At 46.2% G+C, this 21,573-nt stretch overlaps 1 protein-coding gene across 1 annotated transcript in view; it reads right to left on the bottom strand.

The window, feature by feature from the left end:
- Positions 1-13,549: 13,549 nt before the first annotated feature.
- Positions 13,550-21,573, bottom strand: part of MYRIP (myosin VIIA and Rab interacting protein) — a 263,471-nt gene continuing 255,447 nt past the window's right edge. The window contains exons 12-15 of the mRNA XM_077754495.1: positions 18,692-18,868; positions 18,520-18,580; positions 16,823-16,941; positions 13,550-13,958 (exon numbers count right to left, since the gene is read on the bottom strand). Coding sequence (XP_077610621.1) covers positions 13,926-13,958; positions 16,823-16,941; positions 18,520-18,580; positions 18,692-18,868 — 390 coding nt within the window. The 3' untranslated portion in view covers positions 13,550-13,925. The remainder of the gene's footprint in view (positions 13,959-16,822; positions 16,942-18,519; positions 18,581-18,691; positions 18,869-21,573) is intronic.

Below are 21,573 nucleotides of genomic sequence, written 5' to 3'. Positions count from 1 at the left end.
AGCTCTTTGGGGGGCGCCTGGGGGGCTCGGTTGAGCGTCTGACTTCAGCTCAGGTCATGATCTCACGGTTCGTGGATTCAAGCCCTGCGTCAGGCTCTGTGCTGACAGCTCAGAGCCTGGAGCCTGCTTTGGATTCTGTGTCTCCCTCTCTCTCTGCCCCTCCCCTGCTCACGCTGTCTCTCTCTCTCTCTCTCTCTCAGAAATAAAGAAAACATTAAAAAATTTCAAAATAGCTCTTTGTAGAGGGACACTGATAATGTACCTTTGGAAAGCGGGCACGGGGGCCGTAACTCCTAGGTAAGGGCATGATGCATCACCACATTTTAAAAGGAGGAACCCTCAAAAAAAATAAAAATAAAAGGAGGAACCCTTTCTTCCTCAACACGTTGACACATTAAAGAACCCAAGCTCCACGGTCCTCTCAATAAGGTGAAATAAAAAGTGATTTTAATCAATCTCCTTGTTCTGTTCTCCAAGGACAGCCCTTCCCCACAACACCTGGCCTTGTCCCCAGTGTGAGGAGGGCCAGCGACCACAGTGCGGGGGACGGTTGCAGGTTAGATCACCCGTATGTTTTCTGGAAGTGGGATCGTGGGAGAGGTTGCTGCTTCTAATTTCAAGGATAGACCAGTGACCTTTCCAAGTCTCAGGTTTATGCTGATATTTTCATTGTAATAATAGCTTCCCTGAATTCTTTCCACAGTTCGCTTCAATATAAGAGCTGCTTAATCGATTCTATTACTCTTTTAACCAAGGCACCAGTTATTTTTTTTATATGCACTGTACTCATATTGTAGTCTGCCCACCAGGGTTTATAATCCCAGACCAACCTTGCCCTTACGTTACAGGGCTGCACAAGGCGGCACAGGGTACCACAAACTTGTGGCACCGTGTCCTTAGGAAATCTTATTTAAGTGATACCATGCTCTTCATGTTTCGTTGGTTGCTTAGGCTTCTGGCCTACTTTTCAAGACTCTTAAATTCAGTCAGCTTACTTTGTTGGAAATGTTTTCTGTATTTAAGGGACTTGCAATGCTGGTAAAGTCATCTCACCGAACATCTTTCTTTGTTTCCTTCCTCCCTCCCTCCCTCCCTCTCCTCCTTCCTTCCTCCTTCCTTTCTTCTATTCTTTTGACAGGATTATATCTCATCTAAGCAAACAATAAAGACATTCATGTGACAAAATAGTAATAGCTTGCGTTCACTGAATGTGCATTAGGTACCAGGTGAGGGCGAAGTGCTTTACACAAAAGACCTCTGTTTTCATTAGCCAGCCTCATTTTAAATTCTAGACCACAAATCTCAAAAGGGCAGTCTGCACTTCACTGCTTGCTGTACTTCCTGGCATGTTCTTTTCTCACTCTACAGTGATGATTTCAGACCTCTTCTCTCTGCAAAACCCAGCCTCTCCGCCTATATTCATCTTAGCCGATGGCCTTGCTCATACTTTACTGAGAAGGCAGAAGCAATCAGATGGGAACAAATGTCACCCAGCCACCAAATCTCCCAATTTCCTTGTGTTGCTCTCGGCCTCTTCTTACAATGGATGAAGAATCCCTGGTTTCCTCTTTCGTCCTTTCTAGGATGGTGGTCCTGGAAGAATCTCCTTCTCTTGCTTGTATTTATAATGTCTTTCTCTGTATAGTATTAGTTCCACCAGGATGCAAATATTCTCTAGAATCTTCCGTCTTGAAAAGACAAATGTAAAAACCTCCCTTGACTTCCTTCCTTTTCTTGCCAGGACCCATTTCTCTGCTCTTCCAAAGAGTTGTCTATATTACTCTCTCCACTTGCTCAAGACCCGTCTCTCCTAAACCCCTCCAAACAGGCTTCTCTCTCCATTGCACTGAGACTATTCTTGTCCAAGTTTGGTTGACCTCCGTATTGCCAGTTGAGTGCTATTTCATTTTTTTCTTCAGCATTTGAAGAAGTGAACTTCTTTCTTGTCTTGGTTTGTATGACATCACCCTCTCTTGGTTTTCTTCCATATCATCTGTCACACTATTTCCAGCACCTTTGCTGGCTCCTTCTCTGCTCAGACTATGCCAGTGTGATCATCAAGAAAGAAGGAAAATCAGAAGATAGTGTTTTGGATACCAAAGGAAGGAAGTGTGCATCCTAGAGGCTGGGTTAGGAGTGGTAGTCACCAGCAGGGGACCGTTGAGGCCAGTGGCCTGGCAACCTCACAGCTGCATGACGGTGTCAGGATGAGGAGGATGGAGCTAAAGTAGACGGGGTGCTGTTTCCAAACACTTGGGGGCCAGGAAGGGTCTCAGATCATTCACATTTTGGTTACACTGGTTGCGGTAATCTACCAGCCAGAAGGAAATGCATTAGAATTTTCCCTTGAGCTAAAGAAGAATAAAGATGAAGAGGAAATTATTCTCCATCAAAATCACCTTTTTTCATGTTTATTTTCCAGAGCGAGAGAGCGAGAGCACAAGCATGAGCAGGGGAGGGGCAGAGAGTGAGAGAGGGAGAGGGAGAATCCCAAGCAGGCTCTGCACTGACAGTTCCGATGAGGAACTCAAACCCATGAACTTTGAGATCATGAAGGAACTCAAACCCATGAACTTTGAGATCATGATCTGAGCCAAAATCAAGAATCGGCTGCTCAACTGACTGATGCATCATGCATCAAAAACACCTTTGAGGAAGGGAAACAAAGGTGGACAATTATGTAAATAAAGACATTTGGCCCTGAGAAGTGGGTAGGACATGGAGAGAAGGTGAGAAAACAGATTAAATAAAAGAAAATCCACTCTTTAGTTTCGGGCACCTTAATTCCCTTTGAATATTAGTTCTCTTTAATGCAGAAACATGAACACTTATAGAGCTTTCAGTAAGAGCAGTGAGTTTGGAGAACAACATCATTGTTCCTTGGACTATAATTCCAAACTAAATAAAGTACACCAAGCAATATAACAAACTCGAGCATTTTCTGCAGTAAGCACAGAAAGGGATTCCATGTAGCTTTTTCTTATAGGTGAAAAAAGAATGAAGATCTTTACCGTCTTAGAAACAGTTGTATTAAAAGTATCCAATCATATTCTGGTTTTATATATGTACTTGACATATAAAAATGCCTTTAGTTTCTCTTCTGTAAGGTTAGAGATTCCAAAAACAGTACCCAGTTAGAAAAACCAAATCTGGTTTTTCACAGCAAACACATATATTTTTCTTTTTTCAAAAAGCTTATTTATTTATTTTGAGAGAAAAAGCGAGCAGTGGAGGGGCAGAGAGCGAGGGAGAGAGCGACTCCCAAGCAGGTTCTGCAATGTCCGTGCAGAGTCCCGCGTGGGGCTCCAACTCATGAACCATGATATTATGACCTGAGCTGAGATCAAGAGTCAGATGCTCAACTGACTGAGCCACCTACGTACCCCCATATTTTTTCTATGTAATTGCTGTGGTGGGGACATCACCGACTCATGAGCAGAGAAGATAGAATAAGATGCGCCTTCCTGCATGAGCTAGGATGTTGTGAAAATATTATAAATCATTGGCCATAAACCCAGTCACCATGCTGTAGAGCTGGGGTGCTAAGTGACAGTAGTGGTGGTGGAAGCGGTACAACCAGGCTTCTTTTAGTTACTCAGATAATTTTAGGTGTCTTTCAAGAGTGTAGCTAATTAAAAAGTGTGGAGACTGCAAAATCCGTCCAAGCAAAAATCTGAGCAAACTTCAGAGTAAAAGAAAGTACTACTATATCCCGTATGTGTTCCACTGTGTCAGCTGCTGGCCCAACGGCCCCGGCAGGAAACCTGGGGGCCTTCTCCCCGTCTTCCCTTCTCTCTACCCTTCTTGGTTCTCTGAGTCGGCCTCCAACCTTTGAACACCTGTTTTCAGCCTCACTAGCCTTGGGCCTGGGTGGGGAGGTGGTTATGTCAACGGTAGGTCCCTTCCCTGCCTCTGTACAGACCTCGGTTCTTGAGTTTGGCCAAGAAAACATTCAGAGCCAAACTCTCAAGTAAGCAAGGCTTTATTAGAAATTTCAAGAGCAAGAGTACACTCTCAAGATGGGAGGGCAGGCAGGCCCAGGGGCTGGGGCACCTTTTCCTTTTACGCTTGCCCCACAGCTAGGGCGGCCTCTGGGATTGCTTCCAGTCATCTAAGGGACCCTCCTACTGGTCGGGAGGGGGAATTTTTGGCCCGATAAGGTCCTTGTCCAAACTGTCATGGCAGCATTCTCCTCCAAAGGGGGTCGAAACTACAAAGTAAATGTATTATAATGAAGCTATAGGTTGCTTTAGGGGAGTGGTTATAGGGAAAGGTACATGTGTGCTCCCTGGGGCTTTTCCTAGCTGTTTGTGTTCTGGGATGGTTGGCAGTTTCTGGATTTTTATTTTATTTATATTTATGTGTTTGTTTATTTTTTTAATCCGATTAATGGTCAGAAAATCCTGTTCCCTGCTAATATCTTAGCTAACTGACTATTCTATCAGATAGGGAATAAGATTGCGTGAAATTGGAATTTTGGTAGGGAAAGGGGGCTGGCATGGGCTGGCATGGCTGGCATGTGTATTCTTAAAAAGCACCCCAGGGGCTTTTGATTCCCCTCCCCCCCCATCACAGTTAAGAACCTCCAGGTATAATATAAATTCTCAAGATCAAAGGAAATACGAGATCTGTCACCGCAGAACAGATTTTCTAACCCCTGGCTGCGTCATTCAGGCAAAATGAGGGACAAAAAGGTGCCATGAAGGAGAAGTGAGAGAACATGAAATAAAACAGGACAAGCCAGAGACCCAGATTTGAGACATTCGGTTCCGATCTTTGGCCACCCCTGCAGCCCCAGCCTGTCTCTGGACAACAGGGCTTTGCCCAGTTCTGACCGGGTATCCTTCTCTAACGGGCTCACCAACACCACTAATTCCATGTCTTCCTAGACTGCAGGCTGCCAGGGGCAGAATGACATCTTTTTCCATTTGCCTGTCTGGTGCCAGGCACCGGGTGGACACTATTTGCCTGGCAAAGGGTGGACACTAAGTAGGCATACGCTGCTGAATTGAGTGAGTGGATGTGTGTATAATCTGCACCTGGGTGTCTCTATCGAGATGTTCCAGAAGCACGTTAAACTCAGCAGGACTCCAAACTGATCTTTCTATCTGGATTGTGCTTAATCTGGTGCTTCCATTTCTGTATTGGTCGGTGGAATGGAGTCAAGCAGTCAGAACCCTGATGTCTTCCAGCGTGCCTACAAGCAGCGTGCTCCGTAACCGCTCACTTTTTCCTTCTTACACTTCCTGTTTCCTGAGACATTATTCTCCTCTGGTTTTCCTTCTATCTTTCTGGCTGCTCTTCCTCTGCTGATACGGTTCCATAAGTCCAGGGCCCTAGGTACCTATCTGCTTTTATAAGGCCCTCCAGTGATCTCATCCGTGTGCACACTTCCGGTTCCATCCATATCGTGGTAGCCCTCTGATCTCCATCTCCAGCCCTGCTCTCCACCAATGTAGACCCATCTACCTCCTGGACCTCTCCACCTGGCCAGTATCTCAAATTGAACCCAGAAAGGAATTTGTCTTCCTTCACCATCCCCCAGTTCAGTGAATGGGAGCCATGTTCTCCTTATTTCACACCTCGACCTGTTTTACTCCCCGTACCCAACCAATTCCCAAATCCCCCTTTTGCCTCCAAAACGTCTCCTGGATCCACCGAAATTCTCCTTTCTCCCTGCTCTAATCTAAGCTGTCTTGATTCGTTCATGGGCTCTAGGAAGTCTCTGAGTTAGTTTACCCGTAATCTTTGTCCTGCTGCAATGCATTCCTTACGCTAAAAATCCAGAGCAGTTAAATAGAATAAACTCCCAAATCTGATTTGGTCACTTCCCTCCCAAACTTCGCAGTGTTTTACTTGTAATCATGGGCTAAACATAAGACTTCACTGTATCAATCCGGACTTGCACATAAATGATGTTTATCTGTGATAAATGGGACAGTGAGGAGGGAACGTGCAAAATGCTCTGTACAGAGAGGAAGGGGTGAGTCATGCAACTAGCTGGAAAACGATACTTAACAGTGAGCCCAGGCACTCTGCACAGGCGGAGGGGTGTCTCTGGGCAAGTGCCTGGGGCAGAAAGTGGGACAGATTCGACGCCCTGAGTATTCAGTGGGGCCAAGACATCACGGAGGCCCGTGGAGTCGGCCGAGTAATCCTGGAGGTCAGCAAGGAGGAGACAGGGAGCAGCAGGAGCCTGGTGCTGTGTGGAGACTTCATTATTGGTTGGAGAGAGGACTTTTGAGGAACAGGAATGTCTAAATGGGATTTTCAGCCATTAGTTGNAAAATGGTGAAGGACTTAAATTTCCTGTCTGGATTGTTGCAGTGCGAAACAGAGCCTGCAGCATGGAAGCAGAGATCAGAAACCACAGATCTTCGAATGTACAAACTCACAGGCTTCAGGGAAAGGGTTTGGGCTTTGCAGGAAATAGAATTAAGGGTTTGAACCAGTAGGTTTCAACCTAGATTTTGAGTAGCACCCCCCCTCCAGCCATCTGGGCTACACTAAGATTCTCCTAGGCTGGGAGGGGTCAGGCACCATCAGAGAGGAGGTGATATTTGAGCACAGCCTTCTTAAAGAATAGGTAGGGATTTTCACAATCAGAGGGAGGCATTCCAGGGGGTTGAATATGATGTGGGAAGACACAGAGTTGAGAAAGGTCTTAGCTTTAATGGCTGGTGACCCACAAAGGGTAAATGGGACCCTGCCAGGAGCTGTGGTCCAGAATTCCCATCTGGCACAGCCCAGCTCTGACAGTGCCTGGAACAGGCTTTCCAACCGCGTTGTAGATCTCTCATTTCGGCATTAGCCAAGATCTCTCATTTCTGCAGTCAAAGACAGAGTGGAGGCCAGGAGAGCAGAATCCTCGCTCCTTCAAGTCAAGAAGGGCTGACTTACTCCTTTGTCATCAGACAGTCAACAATCGATGGGCACCAAGCTGACATTTGGCTGAGTGATATCAGCAGAGCTATTGAAACCTCAGATAGTCAACATTTCAATAGCCCGTGGTCACTAGGAAGAATTGCTACCGGGCACAGAAAAAGCAATAACAGTGTCATTCAGAGACAAAAAAGAACCTCAATTCTGCCAGACTGAGGAGAGCAAACCCATTCATCACCAGGATGGTCCTACAAAGACCCAAATTATAAATGGAGTGGAAATGCTCATGCATAGTCTGTCCCCAGTAGAGCATTCACCACACGTGGTCTGCATTGATCAGGGCAAAGAATACTTTTCCAGCCTTCCCCTTTTAAAGACTGGCCCATCCTCAAAGATGGAAATCTTTTTCTGACTTCTGAGTGCGTTTGTCATGAAATGAATAAGACAGTAGGGAAGAATAAACCAGAAAAGACAGGCTTGAAAGTACAAGTTATTGTCATTTCCAGAAAACAGGGAGGGTGTGTTGAAGACGGAAGTGCCACAGAAAATACTACTCTGACGGCCTGCAAGTGGCTCTTTTATCTTCAATTACATAATGGCCATATTGCTCAATCAAGGAGGACAGCGATCACATGCCTTTTCTTCCTTTCATCCTAACCCCTCATGGCTGTGGCGCACCCGGGCTCTGGGCCAACGTTGCTCCTTTCCATTTGATCACACAGCACATGGAGAAGAAGGTGGCTCTCACGGTCCTCGGGCTACAAGGCTCTCAGGTCTGTCTCTCAAACCTTCCTGAGCAAGTACAGACTGAGAACTTGGCAAACTTGATGGGGCTGTCTGGGAAGTGCCAAAGGCATCCTCTCCAAATCGCTCTGATATAGCAGAGTACAGCCTGTCCTGGACTCCTGGGGCATCTTAAGAGCCAGCAGATGTGCAGGTGTTTGGTGCCCTTTTCTTGCCCGAGTAGACTTCCTAGAGGTTCCCAGGTTGCTGGGCTTGTGAACAGCTGGGCCTGCCTGGCTGGAGGGCTTTGGGTGCTATAAATTGGAGGGAGGCGGAACTGGACAGAGGAGAGGCTGTTACCTGCCTCACCTGCCTCCCAGTGCCACATGGCTCCTCCCTCTACTCGCAGAGATTTACCTTGGGTCTACTTCAGAGAGCCACAGGGAGCCTTGCTTGGAAATCCCCACACCCCAAGGCTGCCTACTGCGTTGTTTCCGGGCAAAAATAACCTGATGTCTTTTAGAAGCTCAGGCAAGATGGTGGATAGTAAGTAGACGTTCCCTCCCCGGGCTGGGGAAGAGGGCAAGGGAGACAAGGCTGGCGGAAAGCTTTCTCTGAAGGGGTGGAGCAGCACCATCCCAGGAAAACCAACAGATGGGGGCTCTCAGGATGACCTCCCACCTCTGCCCTGCTTTCAGCTGCCCTTTAAGCCCCGGGTCATGTCTTGAGAATTGGCACAGTCCCTGACAGGGAAGGGTGGGGGCTACCTGGAAGGGGAATTTGAGTCATGATAAGTGTACGGAGTTTTCTGACTATCAGGTGGTCTCCAAACCTTTTTGGCTACATATGCCGTTAGTAAAAACTGTTTGACAATGCATGCTCATTTATAAATTATTTACATGTACTCTCATCTATCACATATGTAATATTTGTAAGCTTCCAGATGAAAAATAAATAAAAATAGAGGTTCTAATATTTTCTTTCACCTGCCCGCAGTTGATCACTTTCTATACCTCGTGTGTTGTCTGTGCCCCACTTTGGACTACTACTTTTTTTTGAGTGCTTATTTTTTTTTAATTTTTATTTTTTGAGAGAGAGAGAAAGAGTGCAAGCAGGGGAGGGGCAGGGAGAGAGGGGGACAGAGGATTCGAAGCGAACTCTGTGTTGACAGCAGAGAACCTGACACGGGGCTTGAGCCCAGGTCGAGGCCCAGGCCCAGGCCCCGGCCCCGGCTCGCTGGTCGACCGTGGGACCCAGGACTTTGGCGTCCGCGGGGAACCTCAAGACCATGCTCCGCGCTGAAGTCTGGCACGTAACTGACTGAGCCACCCATGCGTCCTGAGAAGCACTACATTAAAGCTTTCATCTTTATCAAACCTGATGACTTTGATATAAAACATACTTTTCCATATTGTAGGACTTGATTCTAAACTGGATCCTTCTGAACAACTTCTTTGAGGTTTCCAGTGTTTGAAGTGGATATTCAAGTTTTCTAGCCCTTTGAACGCCCTTTAAAATGCAACTCCATTTACCTGCATTTTATTGTAATTGTAATTCAGTTTCTGAGACAGAAGGTTCCCACAACCAACTGGTTTGCTGAATGCAGATTGTGCATGGGAATTACTTCCCCGGGGGGGAAAACGGAGTGGTTCTCGTGAGAGAAGTTATTTTTACAAGAACACACCAAATGTCTCCCATGCTTCCATGTTTTATCAAAAATCTCAGTAAAAGAGGACCCTTTGTGAAAGATCAACACACACACACACGCGCGTGTGCGCGCACACACATGTGAGCGTGAAAGCAAGAGGGAGATGCTATGTCTTAGGGCACATGACATATATAAACTGTGAAATGTCAAAAACAAAGAGCTCAATACTGGCACGTGATTTTACCTTTGATGGCCACTCATCTTCATTGTTTCCCCAACAGAAGGATTAATCTAAGGTGATAAAACCGATCTTTCAGGTCGTGTATCCAATAGCCATTCCGGTGTAGGAAACTACTGCCAGATTCAGTGGTTTGAAAGAGTGATGGTCTATTCTTGCTCATTTGTCTAAAGGTTGGTGGGTGGCTCTGCTGATCTCGGCTGGGCTCAGCCACGCTGGGCTGCAGGCTGGAGGTTGGGTGGGTCTGGCCGCGTGCCTTGGGCCTGTGGCACGTTCTCATAGTGGGTGGCAAAAGGTAAGTGGGCAAACCCACCTCCATAAACATATTTCAAGCCCCTTATATAGCTCTCCTGCAAATGTCTTATTAGCCAAAGCAAGTCATGTGGCCAAGTCCAAACCAAGGGTTGGAGAATGCTATGATCTGAATTTGCCCCCCTCAAATTCATATGTTGAAACCTACCCTCTAAGCTGATGGCATAAGGAGGTGGGGCTTTGGGGAGGTGACTAGGTCATGAGGGGGTCCGCCTTCACAATGCGGATTGGTATACNTCCGAAACAGCTTCCAGCAGCACCCAGCCATGCCAGCGCCCTGGTCTTGGACTTCCGGCCTCCAGAATGTGAGAAATCTATTTCTGTTGTTTATTAACTGCTGGGTCTCTGGTATTTCATCACGGAGCCCAAATGGACGAAGAGAAGTATGTTCTGCCAACCATAAGGCAAGTCATATGGTCAAGCCCAATGTCAAGGGTGGTGCTCTCCTCCCAGAGTTAGGGTGTAAAGGGAAGGCATATTTGTGGAATAAGGGTCTTTCTACTATCAGTAGGAAAAGTGAGGCACAGCATTTTACACAAGTCATGGTGCTGTATTTGATGATTTTCCTACCCTAAGAGAAGCAGGAGGGTACAAGCAATGAGTAGCTACAGTACTCCACGATTCTACTGAGGTTCCCCCTATGCTACATCACTTAACCTAATGCCACTAGAACCCACTTCACATGTAAGGGCATAGGCCACAGAGCTAGTAAGTGGAAAGTCTAGGAGTGGAGCCTAGTTTTTTTCTGGTGGCCTACAAGTGCNCTTTTTTTTTTTTTTTTTGGTCATGGCAAAGCAAGCACTTATTTATTAGGGGAAAATATTTTTGTTACACTGTTCCTATTTACCCCAGAAGCGAGAAGAGGTGTACATTGTCTGTGAGTATAGCTGCCCATCGCTCTTGACGTTCAAACTGTTGGCTCAAATGGATTCTCTTGAACACTTATATTGATGACACAGATTGGTTACTCAACATAGACTTTGGGGGCTTCCAAGAGTTACAGAAGTGGACTGTTTCCATCATGTGAGTGTGACTGGACTCTCTTGACTGTCTGCCATGATTTGCTATCCTATCCTGTGGGGGTGAGGCCATGGGGAGGAAGGATGGAGAAATCAGAAGTTCTGGTCAGGAAATGCTGCCTGAAGAGAATTTCAGGTGGGTCAGCGATGTTGCTCTCTCTCATCTGAAATGCTCTGTTGACCTAAATGTTAGCTCGTTTGTTACTAATGCTTAGCCAACACTATCGTGCCAGTAGACTGAGCACTAGGGAGGACTGGGTGAAGCCTATCAATCTGTGTCTTAACAGGTGATTCTGATGCCACTCAAGTTTGACTACTGCTGGGTTAGGCCACCAGGTAGGGAAGGCTCGTGGCTTCCACTAGTATTACTATTCACTCATTCATTTCAGGTCAGAGGAGGGTTCGTACTCTTCTTCGGGGATGGCAGGGCCAGTGTCTGGGGAGGCCAGTGTCTGGGGAGGCCAGTGTCTGGGGAGGCCAGCCTCAGATCAGTTGCCACTGATCCCGTGAAAGACTCTGGGAGAGTCACGGCCCTGCTCCCTGCTTGGCTACATAGTCCCCGCAGAGATGGGCGGGGCCTCCCGGATGGTGTCCAGGCTTACCTCCGGGGTCTAAGGGATCTCAGCACTATGGACATTTTGTGATGGATGATTCTTGGTTGCGGGTGGTTATACATTTATCACCATCCCTGGCCACTCTCCACTGTATGCCCCCCCACAGTGGTACCCCCCCCACCAAGTTATGACAATCAGAAAGGTCTCCTGAGGGATTAAATCACACTACCCCCCTCCTGTCCCCTGATTTGAGACCTGCCAGGCTTCCGCTGGGAAATTCTGTTCTCAGGACAACAAGCAACGGGAAAACAAGTGGTGTAACTGGAAGGGATGTGGGGTGCAGGGCAACAGTAGCCTTGACTCGGCCCCTCCGATGACTAGCCATTGACTTCTTCCCTAACTCCTCTCCACTCCCAGTCTCCCCCACCCCCAAAAAACCACAGCCCCGCACACATTATTTTCATAAATGACTTTTACTGTTTTACCATTTCTCTTGACAGTAATTCTTGGCGATGTGCATATAACATGAAGGCAAGCATAACTTTCAGAAGTCATCAAAGATATGGTCATATTGTCCTCATTTTCTTAAACCATTAAAATATTTTCATTTATAAAAATTAATCTAAATATAAATATTGACACTGAAGATCAAAATCACTTGATGACAAAATAATTCTTCTGAAACTAACATATGCTTATGGTTTTTAATAGTAAATTAAATCTTTGCACTTATTTGGCACACGGAAACCTGTATAAAATTTCAAATGCCATAGAGCAGGCTTCTTTTTTTTTTGTTTTTTTTGTTTTTTGTTTTTTTGCAAGGCTTACACAGTACACATTTTTGTCAAAGAAAACTGAATATTTTAACACTGTAACACGCCAATAGTTGCTTTTCATGCCTCTTAAAGGAAACATTCTATTTGGAACTCAGATCTTTTTGTTGTTGTTGTTGTTTTTTTTTAAAATTTGTATTTGTCTGCTTTGAGTCACACCAACAGAACAAAAAGCCAAGATTCACTCTGTTTCAAAGGAGTCATTTCTGTTGGAAAACACATACACGGCATCAGCAAAGGGTATCACCCAAAGATAGGCAAGTCGGCATCAGGAAGGGATCGTAACACACATTTCAGTAGCAAATCAGGTCTGGGAATGTGTGTAGCCGCAAAAGAATGTAGAAGTTGAAAGCAACACAGGGTGAGGCTTTTGTGAAGCATTCCAGTTACACTTAGCTTAGAGGTGTGACTTTGGCAAACTAATCTCTCTGGCCCCCTCAGTTTCCAAATCTGAAAAGTGGGGTTATCAACTGAAGAGGGTTGCTCTTTGGATTAAGATGAGAAGGAATTGCCTCCCTCAAAGCAGTCACTTAGAACATTTCAGTCAAACTACCTCCTTACCCCCCCCACCACCATCGTTTGCTTTCTTCCTAAGATTCAGAATGTATCAGGGGGAAAGTTAAAAAAAAGGCTGTAAATGCTCAACTAATTGGGCAGAATTCCATTCCATCGGCCTTTATAACATAGTCTATGCAGTCACGCCTTTTGAGACCACTAGCGTGGAGCACGTGTCTGTTGCATTCACAGTTTGCCCTTTGCCTTTTTCACGCCTATAAGTTTTCCAGGGCGATTCTTTAACCATTCTACTAGTTTAGCTGAATTACCTTCTTGGAAGTAAATTTTGGAGCACATTTTCTCAGGTGGTTAGAACCCGTTTAGACACGGTCATTGCTAAACTGCATCACGTGGATTCGGGACGGTGCCCCAAAGTTAGCCCATGGTGAGCTTTCCCAAGCTCCTCTCCCTTCACAGTGGGGGAACTGTCAGTGAGTCCAAGGACAAACCCTAAATTCTCAATGAAACCTTGTTTCAGAAAGACTTGGGCATGCACGGGTGGGTGAGAACTTTCTATTCTGTGGTGCGTGATTGCGATGGGAATGACTGGGCCACTGTTTGTGGTCATGTGGTTGGTGTGTGTGTGTGGTGGGGGGGTGGGTAGGGGGTAGCTAGGAGCTTCCCAGGAAGGAGGTGGCTGAAGGGAGACTTGCATCCTTGCTGGGTGCGTGCTCCCCAGATGGGACAGTCTGGACGGTCACTACGGGGGCACTTGCACATTGTCCCCAGCATCTGTGGGACAAACACAGTTTTGAGAGATTAGTAGGGACTGATGATGGANCGATTGACGTGGACTTTTCGTTGAATCAAAGGGATAAAAAAAAAAAGAGAGAGAGATCTTAAAGACAACACACAGTGGCAAAGCAAACATGGAAAAGATGCATCTTTTGAGCAGGGAGCTCTGCTGTTGGAAACCAGCATCTCGGTGTTCTGTCTTGGGTTCCCCTGGGAGCCTAAGGCAGAGAGTGGGCAAGACCGCGGTGCTCAAGTCTGGGGCCGCTTTCTGGGTGAGGCGTTGGGACAGCCCCGAGCAGTGGTGCACCGCGGCCTCCCTGGGCCCTCCCCTCGGGTGGAAATCCATACGGTATTGGATGGCTGTTGGGTCAAGGCACTGGCGTGTACGGCCGGAGGCAGTGGGTCACTGGCAGTGGAGTCCGTGCGCTAATACATCACAGCAGACTCCCGAGTGGGCTCCTGTGGAAGACAGTGAGTGCACGGTCATCAGCCGCTTGGCCAAAGTAAGAAAAGGCAACGAAAAATGTCTCCTTTTTTTTTTTTTTTAAAGTAGACTTCACACCCAGCATGGAGCCCAATGTGGGACTCGAACTCAAGACCCTGAGATCAGACCTGAGCTGAGATCAAGAGCTGCATGCTTAACCGACTGAGCCACCCAGGCTCCCCTAAGTTCTCCCAAATTTTAAGTCAGTTCTTACTAATGTTCTGATTTAATTCTTATTTTATTAGAATTAAGCCTTTAACATTTATTATTATATATTTACATCACATTGTGTTATGTAAATTAAAAATTTACATCGTCTGTTAGAATCTCTTATTTTTATTTTATTTATTTTTTTCCTTGATTTGGCTTACAACACATTTTCTGCTTTATATTTTTCCAAAGAATAAGCTCCTGAATTTATGATCATTTCTATAGTCTTCTGGTTTGCATTAATTGGTTTCTGCCTTTATTTCTGATGTTTGGAATGCAACGTCTAGTTCACTTGCTTTGTCTTTTCCTTCTTTAATAACAAAGAAAATTTTTGATACTATGAGTCTGACTCAGTGTAGTTTTATATGTCTTTCATTTGTTTTGATACATGTAATGTTTTCATTTGCTAAGTGCTCTGTGGATTTGCTTTGCTCTTTAGTTCAGAAGTTGCTTGGAGATGTGTGTGTGTGTGTGTGTGTGTGAGAGAGAGTGAGTGTGTGTGTGTAAGTGTGTGTATGGTTGTATATGTGGGTGTACATGTTTTCTAACTTCCAAGTAGAGTTTCTGTGTATTTTAAGTTTTGTTCTAATTTTCTAGGTTTGCTCTGTTACTTATGGTAGTCTAGCTATATGTGGCTCTTTACATTTAGATTAATTCAAATGAATAAAATTTAAAAACTCAGTTCCTTCAAGGCAGAAGCCACATTTCAAGTGCTCAACAGCACACATGGCTTGTGGCTGCCATACTGTGTACCGCGACACAGGACATACCCATCATTTTGGAGCGCTCCATCTGGCAGCACTGTTGGAGATCCTTTCTTCCTTGTTTTTTTAATTTTAAAAAATGTTTATTCATTTTTTGAGAAACAGAGACAGAGCATGAGCAGGGGAGGGGCAGAGAGAGGGAGACACAGAATCTGAAAGAGGATCCAGGCTCTGAGCTGTCAGCACAGAGCCCGACGCAGGGCTCGAATTCTCGAACCGCAAGATCATGACCTGAGCTGAAACCAAGAGACGAATGCGTAACTGACTGAGCCACGCAGGCGCCCCAATTTTTTTAAGTCAAAAGTGAAACACCCTTCCTTGTTTTCTCCAAATGTTTTTCTCTTGAATTCTACTTTGCTTGAAAGTGATATTGTTCTTTCTTCTTTGTTTGCATTTGTTTAGTAAATATTGTCCATTCTTTCATTTTTAACCTCGCTGTATTATCTAAAGGTAACTTATTTTTCAAAATAATTTGAGGTGAAATTTATGTGATGTAATATTAACCATTTTATTTTATTTTATTTTGTTTTATTTTATTTTATTTTATTTTATGTTGAGAGAGAAAGAGCATGAGCAGGGGAGAGGGGAGAGAGGAAGGGAGAGAGAGGGCAAGAGAGAGAGAGAGGGAGGGAGGGAGAGAATCTTAAGCAGGCTCCACTCTCAGCATGGAGCCTGATCTTACTACCCTGAGATCATGACCTAAGCCACTGCTAAGAGTTAGACTCTCAACCCACCGAGCCACCCAGGTGCCCCAACACTAACCAGTTCAAAGTGAACAGTTCAGTGGCATTCAGTACCTTCACAGCCACCACCTCTAGTTTCAAAACACCCTGTCCCTCTAAAGTAAAACCTCCTATCCACCAAGTGGTTTCTTCCGACGGCCCCTCCCACAGCCCTCGGCAACCACTGATCAGTGTTCCGTCTCTACGAAAGGTAATTTATTTGTAACTGTCTCATCTATAACAGAGTCCTTCCCTGACCCTAGTTGTCTGCCATTTTGGGTGTGTAATGCATCATTTTTACTCTTTGAAGTAACGATCTGACGGCCAGGAGTGATGTCACTGGACTCTAAAAGGTGAGGGATAATGGCTGAGCAGTGAAGAAAAGCTGGTGTGCAGTGCCCTTGCCACGGGTGCCTAAGAGATGCAGCGATCTGTAACCCCAAAGGGCACGCCCCCCGTGACGCCATTACCCCGTGCTCCTGCACCTCAGAGCACGGGGCAGTGAGGGGGAGAAAGGGGCAGGGAGGGATAGGTGAGGCATAATCTTGCCCTTGCTTTAGTCTTGTCGCTCAGACCTCGTCCGCCCTCAGCATATTGGTGCCACTGAGGGAGGTCAGCTGGATTATCACTTCCCATATAAGCGGCACCACGCCTTGGCCAAAATCCGGGGCATGCTGGTGTCCAGACAAACAGTCCATCTGCCAGAGTTCTGTGCAAATTATCTCCTGTCCCTTCCTTTGCATTTAGGGGCAGCTGCTGACTTTTTTTTCAGGAGCACAACAAGTAATTAATGGCTCATAAGAAATTTAAGGAAGAGTGAATATGGATCAAACACGGGATAAAAACCCTGACACCTCAACCAGACCTTACATTCCTATGTACGTATTTTTATTTCTCTCACAGCAAACCCTACAAGGCGCTGGATATACCATTGAGGGGACGTAGCCATATATCAAAGAAGTCAGCAATACCGGGCATGGTGCTCGTCACTTCTCACTGCACCCCTGCCCCCCGCCTGTCTCCCCAACCAACGGACCATGAGATCCTGCACGGAGGATGCTTCCTGGGGCTCCGATGGGGGAGGTGCAGACAGGAGGCACCATCGGCGCGGAAGCGATGGGCACCGAGACAGAGCTGACTTACCATCAAATCCTTGGTGGTGTTTTTCCTTTCATTCGTCCTGTTTGTCAAGGAGCCTTGGAGAAGGAAGTTGCGGTTAAATGTTTTAGTGGTGGTTGCCGAAGATGCCTCAGTGGTTTCAGCTAAAAGGAAACAAATGGAAGTGAGTGGTACCCAGAAGCGGGGACGAGTGTTGAGGAAGAAAGACCATGTGTGCCCATCACCCAGATTTTTGTTCTTGACTCGGCATCTCATTGGAGTCCACAGGTCTGACTGTGGAACCTTTAAATTTTGTGTTTATTTTTATGATAGGCACCAAAAAAACTCAAGAATCGTTAGTGGCTTTCCAGGAAAAGGTAGCTTGGAGATAATCTAACATAGTTCATAAATTCTTATTTGCAATTCTGGACTCTACAATGATGTAAAGACTGAAAATCTTTGTAACTTTGGGGCCAAAACTGTCTGAAGGCAAACCCGGACTGAAACTGACACGTGGCCATTTAAAATGCTGGTCCATCCCACCCGGAGTGAACATTCTTGTGCTTTGGTGAAAGGATCTTAATGTGTTTATCAGATGCTTCCCCAGACACTAGAGGGAGAGGGCTGTTCTGAAGTATGCAGTACATGTACCATCTTAGCTTTCTAGTGTCCAACACATCCTGAAACATATATTTATCCAGGGGTTTCAAATAAGGGACCATGGATCTGTCATAAATGGTAACTGTATAGGATCTGATGGAATATAAAGTAGGCATTCAGTAAATGTTTGCTGAAGAAAGATCAGTGGAACCAAGACTCAAACATCTATCTTCTGTCTACTCTTCTACGTTGTAGATCGAAATTTCTACTTTGGCATCGTCTTATGTGGCTCCTGAACCCAGGGGAATTGTTGAAAATGCCCAGTGGATGAGGATGACATCACCAGCATTGCTGGAGTCCCTTCTGGGTTGGGCCTTCGGTGTCCCGCCCACACTTCCCTGATGTCACCACACATTCTGACATTCCCCACATTCCGACAGCATGTGGCCATAAGCACCGTCATTCTCTTGTCTGTGCATGGGGCGGGGCAGAAGTGCTAGGGAGTTAATGCCTCCCCACCCCCACCGGAAACTTCAGGGGATGAGAGCTGACAGCTGACATCCTCATCTTCTGTTCTTTGGGTAGGGAACTCTGAGGTGCAGTCAATACTGTCTCCCAGAAGTCCCCAGCAGGTCTTAGCCTCAGTTGCCCAGAAAGTAAGCTATGAACTAAATTGCACTGTACTGGGGCACCTGGGTGGCTCAGTCTGACTCCCGATTTCAGCTCCGGTCATGATCTCAGCGCATAAGTTCGAGCCCTGCGTTGGGCTCTGTGCTGATAGTGCGGAGCCTGCTTGGGATTCTCTCTCTTCCTCTCTCTCTGCCCCTCCCCGCTTGCACATACACACACTCTCTTTCTAAATTAGTAAATACACATTAAAAAAAGAAATTATACTGTACTGACTTAATTTGCTTCCCTGAATCATTTCTCTCTTTTCCTACCACGTAGGAATCACGTCTCAAATCACATCCTTGTGTGTGGATCCGCTTCTTGGGGGGGGGGATTCAGATTCTCCACAAGAGGACTTCTGGGTAGGAGCCCCCCGTTAGGTCTGGTTCTCAGACTCAGATCACGGAGTCACTCAAAATAAGTAAGTCAGGCTTAATTCTTTGGTAGCTTTGCAGGTTTGACTTCAAGCACACCTTTCACTGGCGGGGCAGGCAGTTTCCTCCTTTGCTGCCTCGATGTGTCTATGGTTTGTACCTATAGACAGAATGCAGTGATCAATAACACTTCACAAAGCCAACGATTTCTTATCTTCTAATTTTCTGGGTCATGCAATATTCCAGCAGAGGGAGGGAGGGACAAACGCACCTGGTTCCTTTGCTTCTGATCTCGTTTTCTTGTGAGGCGCACACATGGGGCTATGTTTAATCCCGCAATGGTCAGGGCTGAAATCCGGCTCTCGATATCAGAAATCTGAATGCAACAGAAAGACAGCATTGGTAGGGGAAAAGCACAGGAGGGGAGAGTGTTATAAGTGTCGGGAATCTATAAAGATGAAAGCTGCTTTGATGTATGTTCGTGCATTCAACTTCTTCTTTGTTTTTAAGATTTAAAAACAAAAAATCTTAACACAATGTAGGGCTCGAATTCACAACCCTGAGATCAAGAATCGTGTGCTGTACTAAGCCAGCCAGGTGCCCCTCATTCATTCAACTTCTACCAGGCCCTTCTCTGTCTAGTGCTGTAGTAAGAAAACACAACCTAGGCTTTTCTTTGTAAATTTAAATGTCTAGCTTGGTAGCTCCAGAGTGTATCAACACCCTTGTCAGAGTATTTCTAGGGATAAACGGAAGCCCAGAGCATGATGGGAACCCCGGCCGGGGGGCCTCCTGGCTCAGCATGGTGGCGGAGGGGTGTGAAAGGTGGTCAGGGGAGGCTTCCATAGCAGGCAACACTTGACGTGGACTGTGAAAGGCAGCTGTGATTTACAGGTCCTTCTTCCATCTTCCATGACTCTATGAACCAAAACCACACAGCACCAGCTGTTAGGAGGGAGGTCCAAACAGCCCCTGGTTCAAGTCCATTTCTTTCAGGAAAAGGACAAGTGCCTTGAGAAACTCCCTCCCCTCTGGGCATCAGTTTCCCCGACTATAACATCAGAAGGTCAGAGAGAGTTCAGATTTTTTCCCAACAGAGTCGTAAGGCAGATACCAAGCACAGGAGCCCATTCAGTGCCCGGAAAGAACCCTGATCCATGCAGGTCCCCAGGATTGAGGAAGACACAGTCCATCTCCGGGAAAAGAGCATTGATATGTACCTGCCATCATGCTAAGCACTTTAAATATGTGAACTCATTCCCGCTTTGCTCATGAGCTCATTCGTAAGCCTATGTCACGGGTGCCACGGTTTGACAAACGGGGAGACCGTGGGTCACAGGGTTCAGAGCTGGTCTGGGGCAGAGCTCTGGATTAAGGCCAACGCTCATGCTCTTGCCACACGGCCCCAGAGGACCTGCCAACGCCTGCCATGGGGACACAGGAGGAGGCCGGAGCCGGCTGGCGGGGGAGGGGGAGGCAGGGACCACTGCCCTCTCACTGATCTCCTGACACAGCCTGAGTATGACTGGGGCGTCAGGCCCGGAACCTGAAAGTCGGCCATGCAGCCAGCGTACGTGGACTCTGCCCTGAGGACCCCCTACCTCCCCATCCCTGCACTCTCTTGAGCTGCTCAGGACAGATCTGTCCTTTCTCTGACAGTGGCCCGCGGCACGGGACAGTCTCCATGCTTCTGAAGGTTCCCAGGTTGAGAGAAGGCCCCTAAAACGGAAGGCGGTGTGGACGCCCTCCTTTGCACATGAAGGACACTTAGGCAAGGGAGGGACTATGTGTCTGAAGCCAGGTCCGACATGTTTCTCAGGAAGCCACACAGCGCGGGCTGGCGGAGAACGTGGCGAGCTCAGGAGGACAGCTACAAACCCTGCTCCATCACCTGCTAGTTACTTGACTTTGGGCAAGTGGTGTAACCTTTCTGATCCTCAGTCTCCCTAGAAATAAAAGGGGAACACAACAGGAGCCACCTCACGGGGTTGCTGGAAGGATTTATTACGATAATGAGGTCAAGTGTTAAGTAGAACCTCGGGCACAAAGTAAGGCTCGCTGAACACTAGGCATTATTGAACACGTTACTCTAATGTTCAAAATGTATAAAAACCAGGCACATTGAAACACAGAGAAAATGCTATTTTGGGCTCCAGGATTTTCTGCCATAAAGCATGGCTCCAACAATTTAAGACAGGAGAAATCTAGAAGCGGGAATGATGAATTACCCAACATAACCCTCCCAAACACCCAAAAATAATATTACTTCCGGCTAAACCGTTCAAGAAGTTATTTGCTGCAGGGTGTACTCCCAGAAAACAAATGATTTGATTCCACTTTCTACAGCTTTGACAGTAAATTGATTAAACATTGGGTGGCACTTAGGGAAAATGATTTGTATTTGGGGAGAGACACTCTTCAGCTGTTTTTGCTGATAACGAATAGTGGATGGAGCCATGTCTAATGAGGCCACCACACCCAGCACTCAGTGTTAACGCACCCACAGTGTGCAAAATGGGCGAGGTCACATTCTCAAGAGTGCTTCGTGCTGTCAGTGGTGGTTGTAATTTTTGACTCTCTAAAACAAAAATACCTGTTTAAAAAATAATTACCAGTCAAGACTGTCCTCTCTATCCATACGTGGTTTCTATTGACCCCAGTTCTCCGAGGATGCAGTTTAAAGACGCAAGGTGTATATCCGTGAGCCAGGGGTTTATACTGAGCTTACAGTGCAGAGATCAGCAAGTCTCACGGACCCCACTTTGAGGATCAGCAACTTAGACCATAGTCAGTTCTGATCCAGAGTCAGAGGCCATGGCAATGTCCATGCGCACTGCAAACACGTGTCTTCACAAAGTTACGGACAGTATCATTTCAGTTCTGAATCGGCCATATCAAAATCACGCTAAATACGGGTTTGAGAAATCTCCCTCCCTCCTTTCTTTCTTTTTCTTTCTTTCTTTCTTTCTTTCTTTCTTTCTTTCTTTCTTTCTTTCTTTCTTTTTCTTTCTTTCTTTCTTTCTTTCTTTCTTTCTTTCTTTCTTTCTTTCTTTTTCTTTCTTTCTTTCTTTCTTTCTTTCTTTCTTTCTTTCTTTCTTTCTTTTTCTTTCTTTCTTTCTTTCTTTCTTTCTTTCTTTCTTTCTTTCTTTCTTT

This window comes from Crocuta crocuta, unplaced genomic scaffold (assembly GCF_008692635.1).
Source record: "Crocuta crocuta isolate KB4526 unplaced genomic scaffold, BGI_CrCroc_1.0 scaffold70, whole genome shotgun sequence".
Taxonomy (NCBI): domain Eukaryota; kingdom Metazoa; phylum Chordata; class Mammalia; order Carnivora; family Hyaenidae; genus Crocuta; species Crocuta crocuta.
Note: the sequence above shows the minus strand (reverse complement) of the source record. Positions and strands in the feature narration are given on the sequence as shown.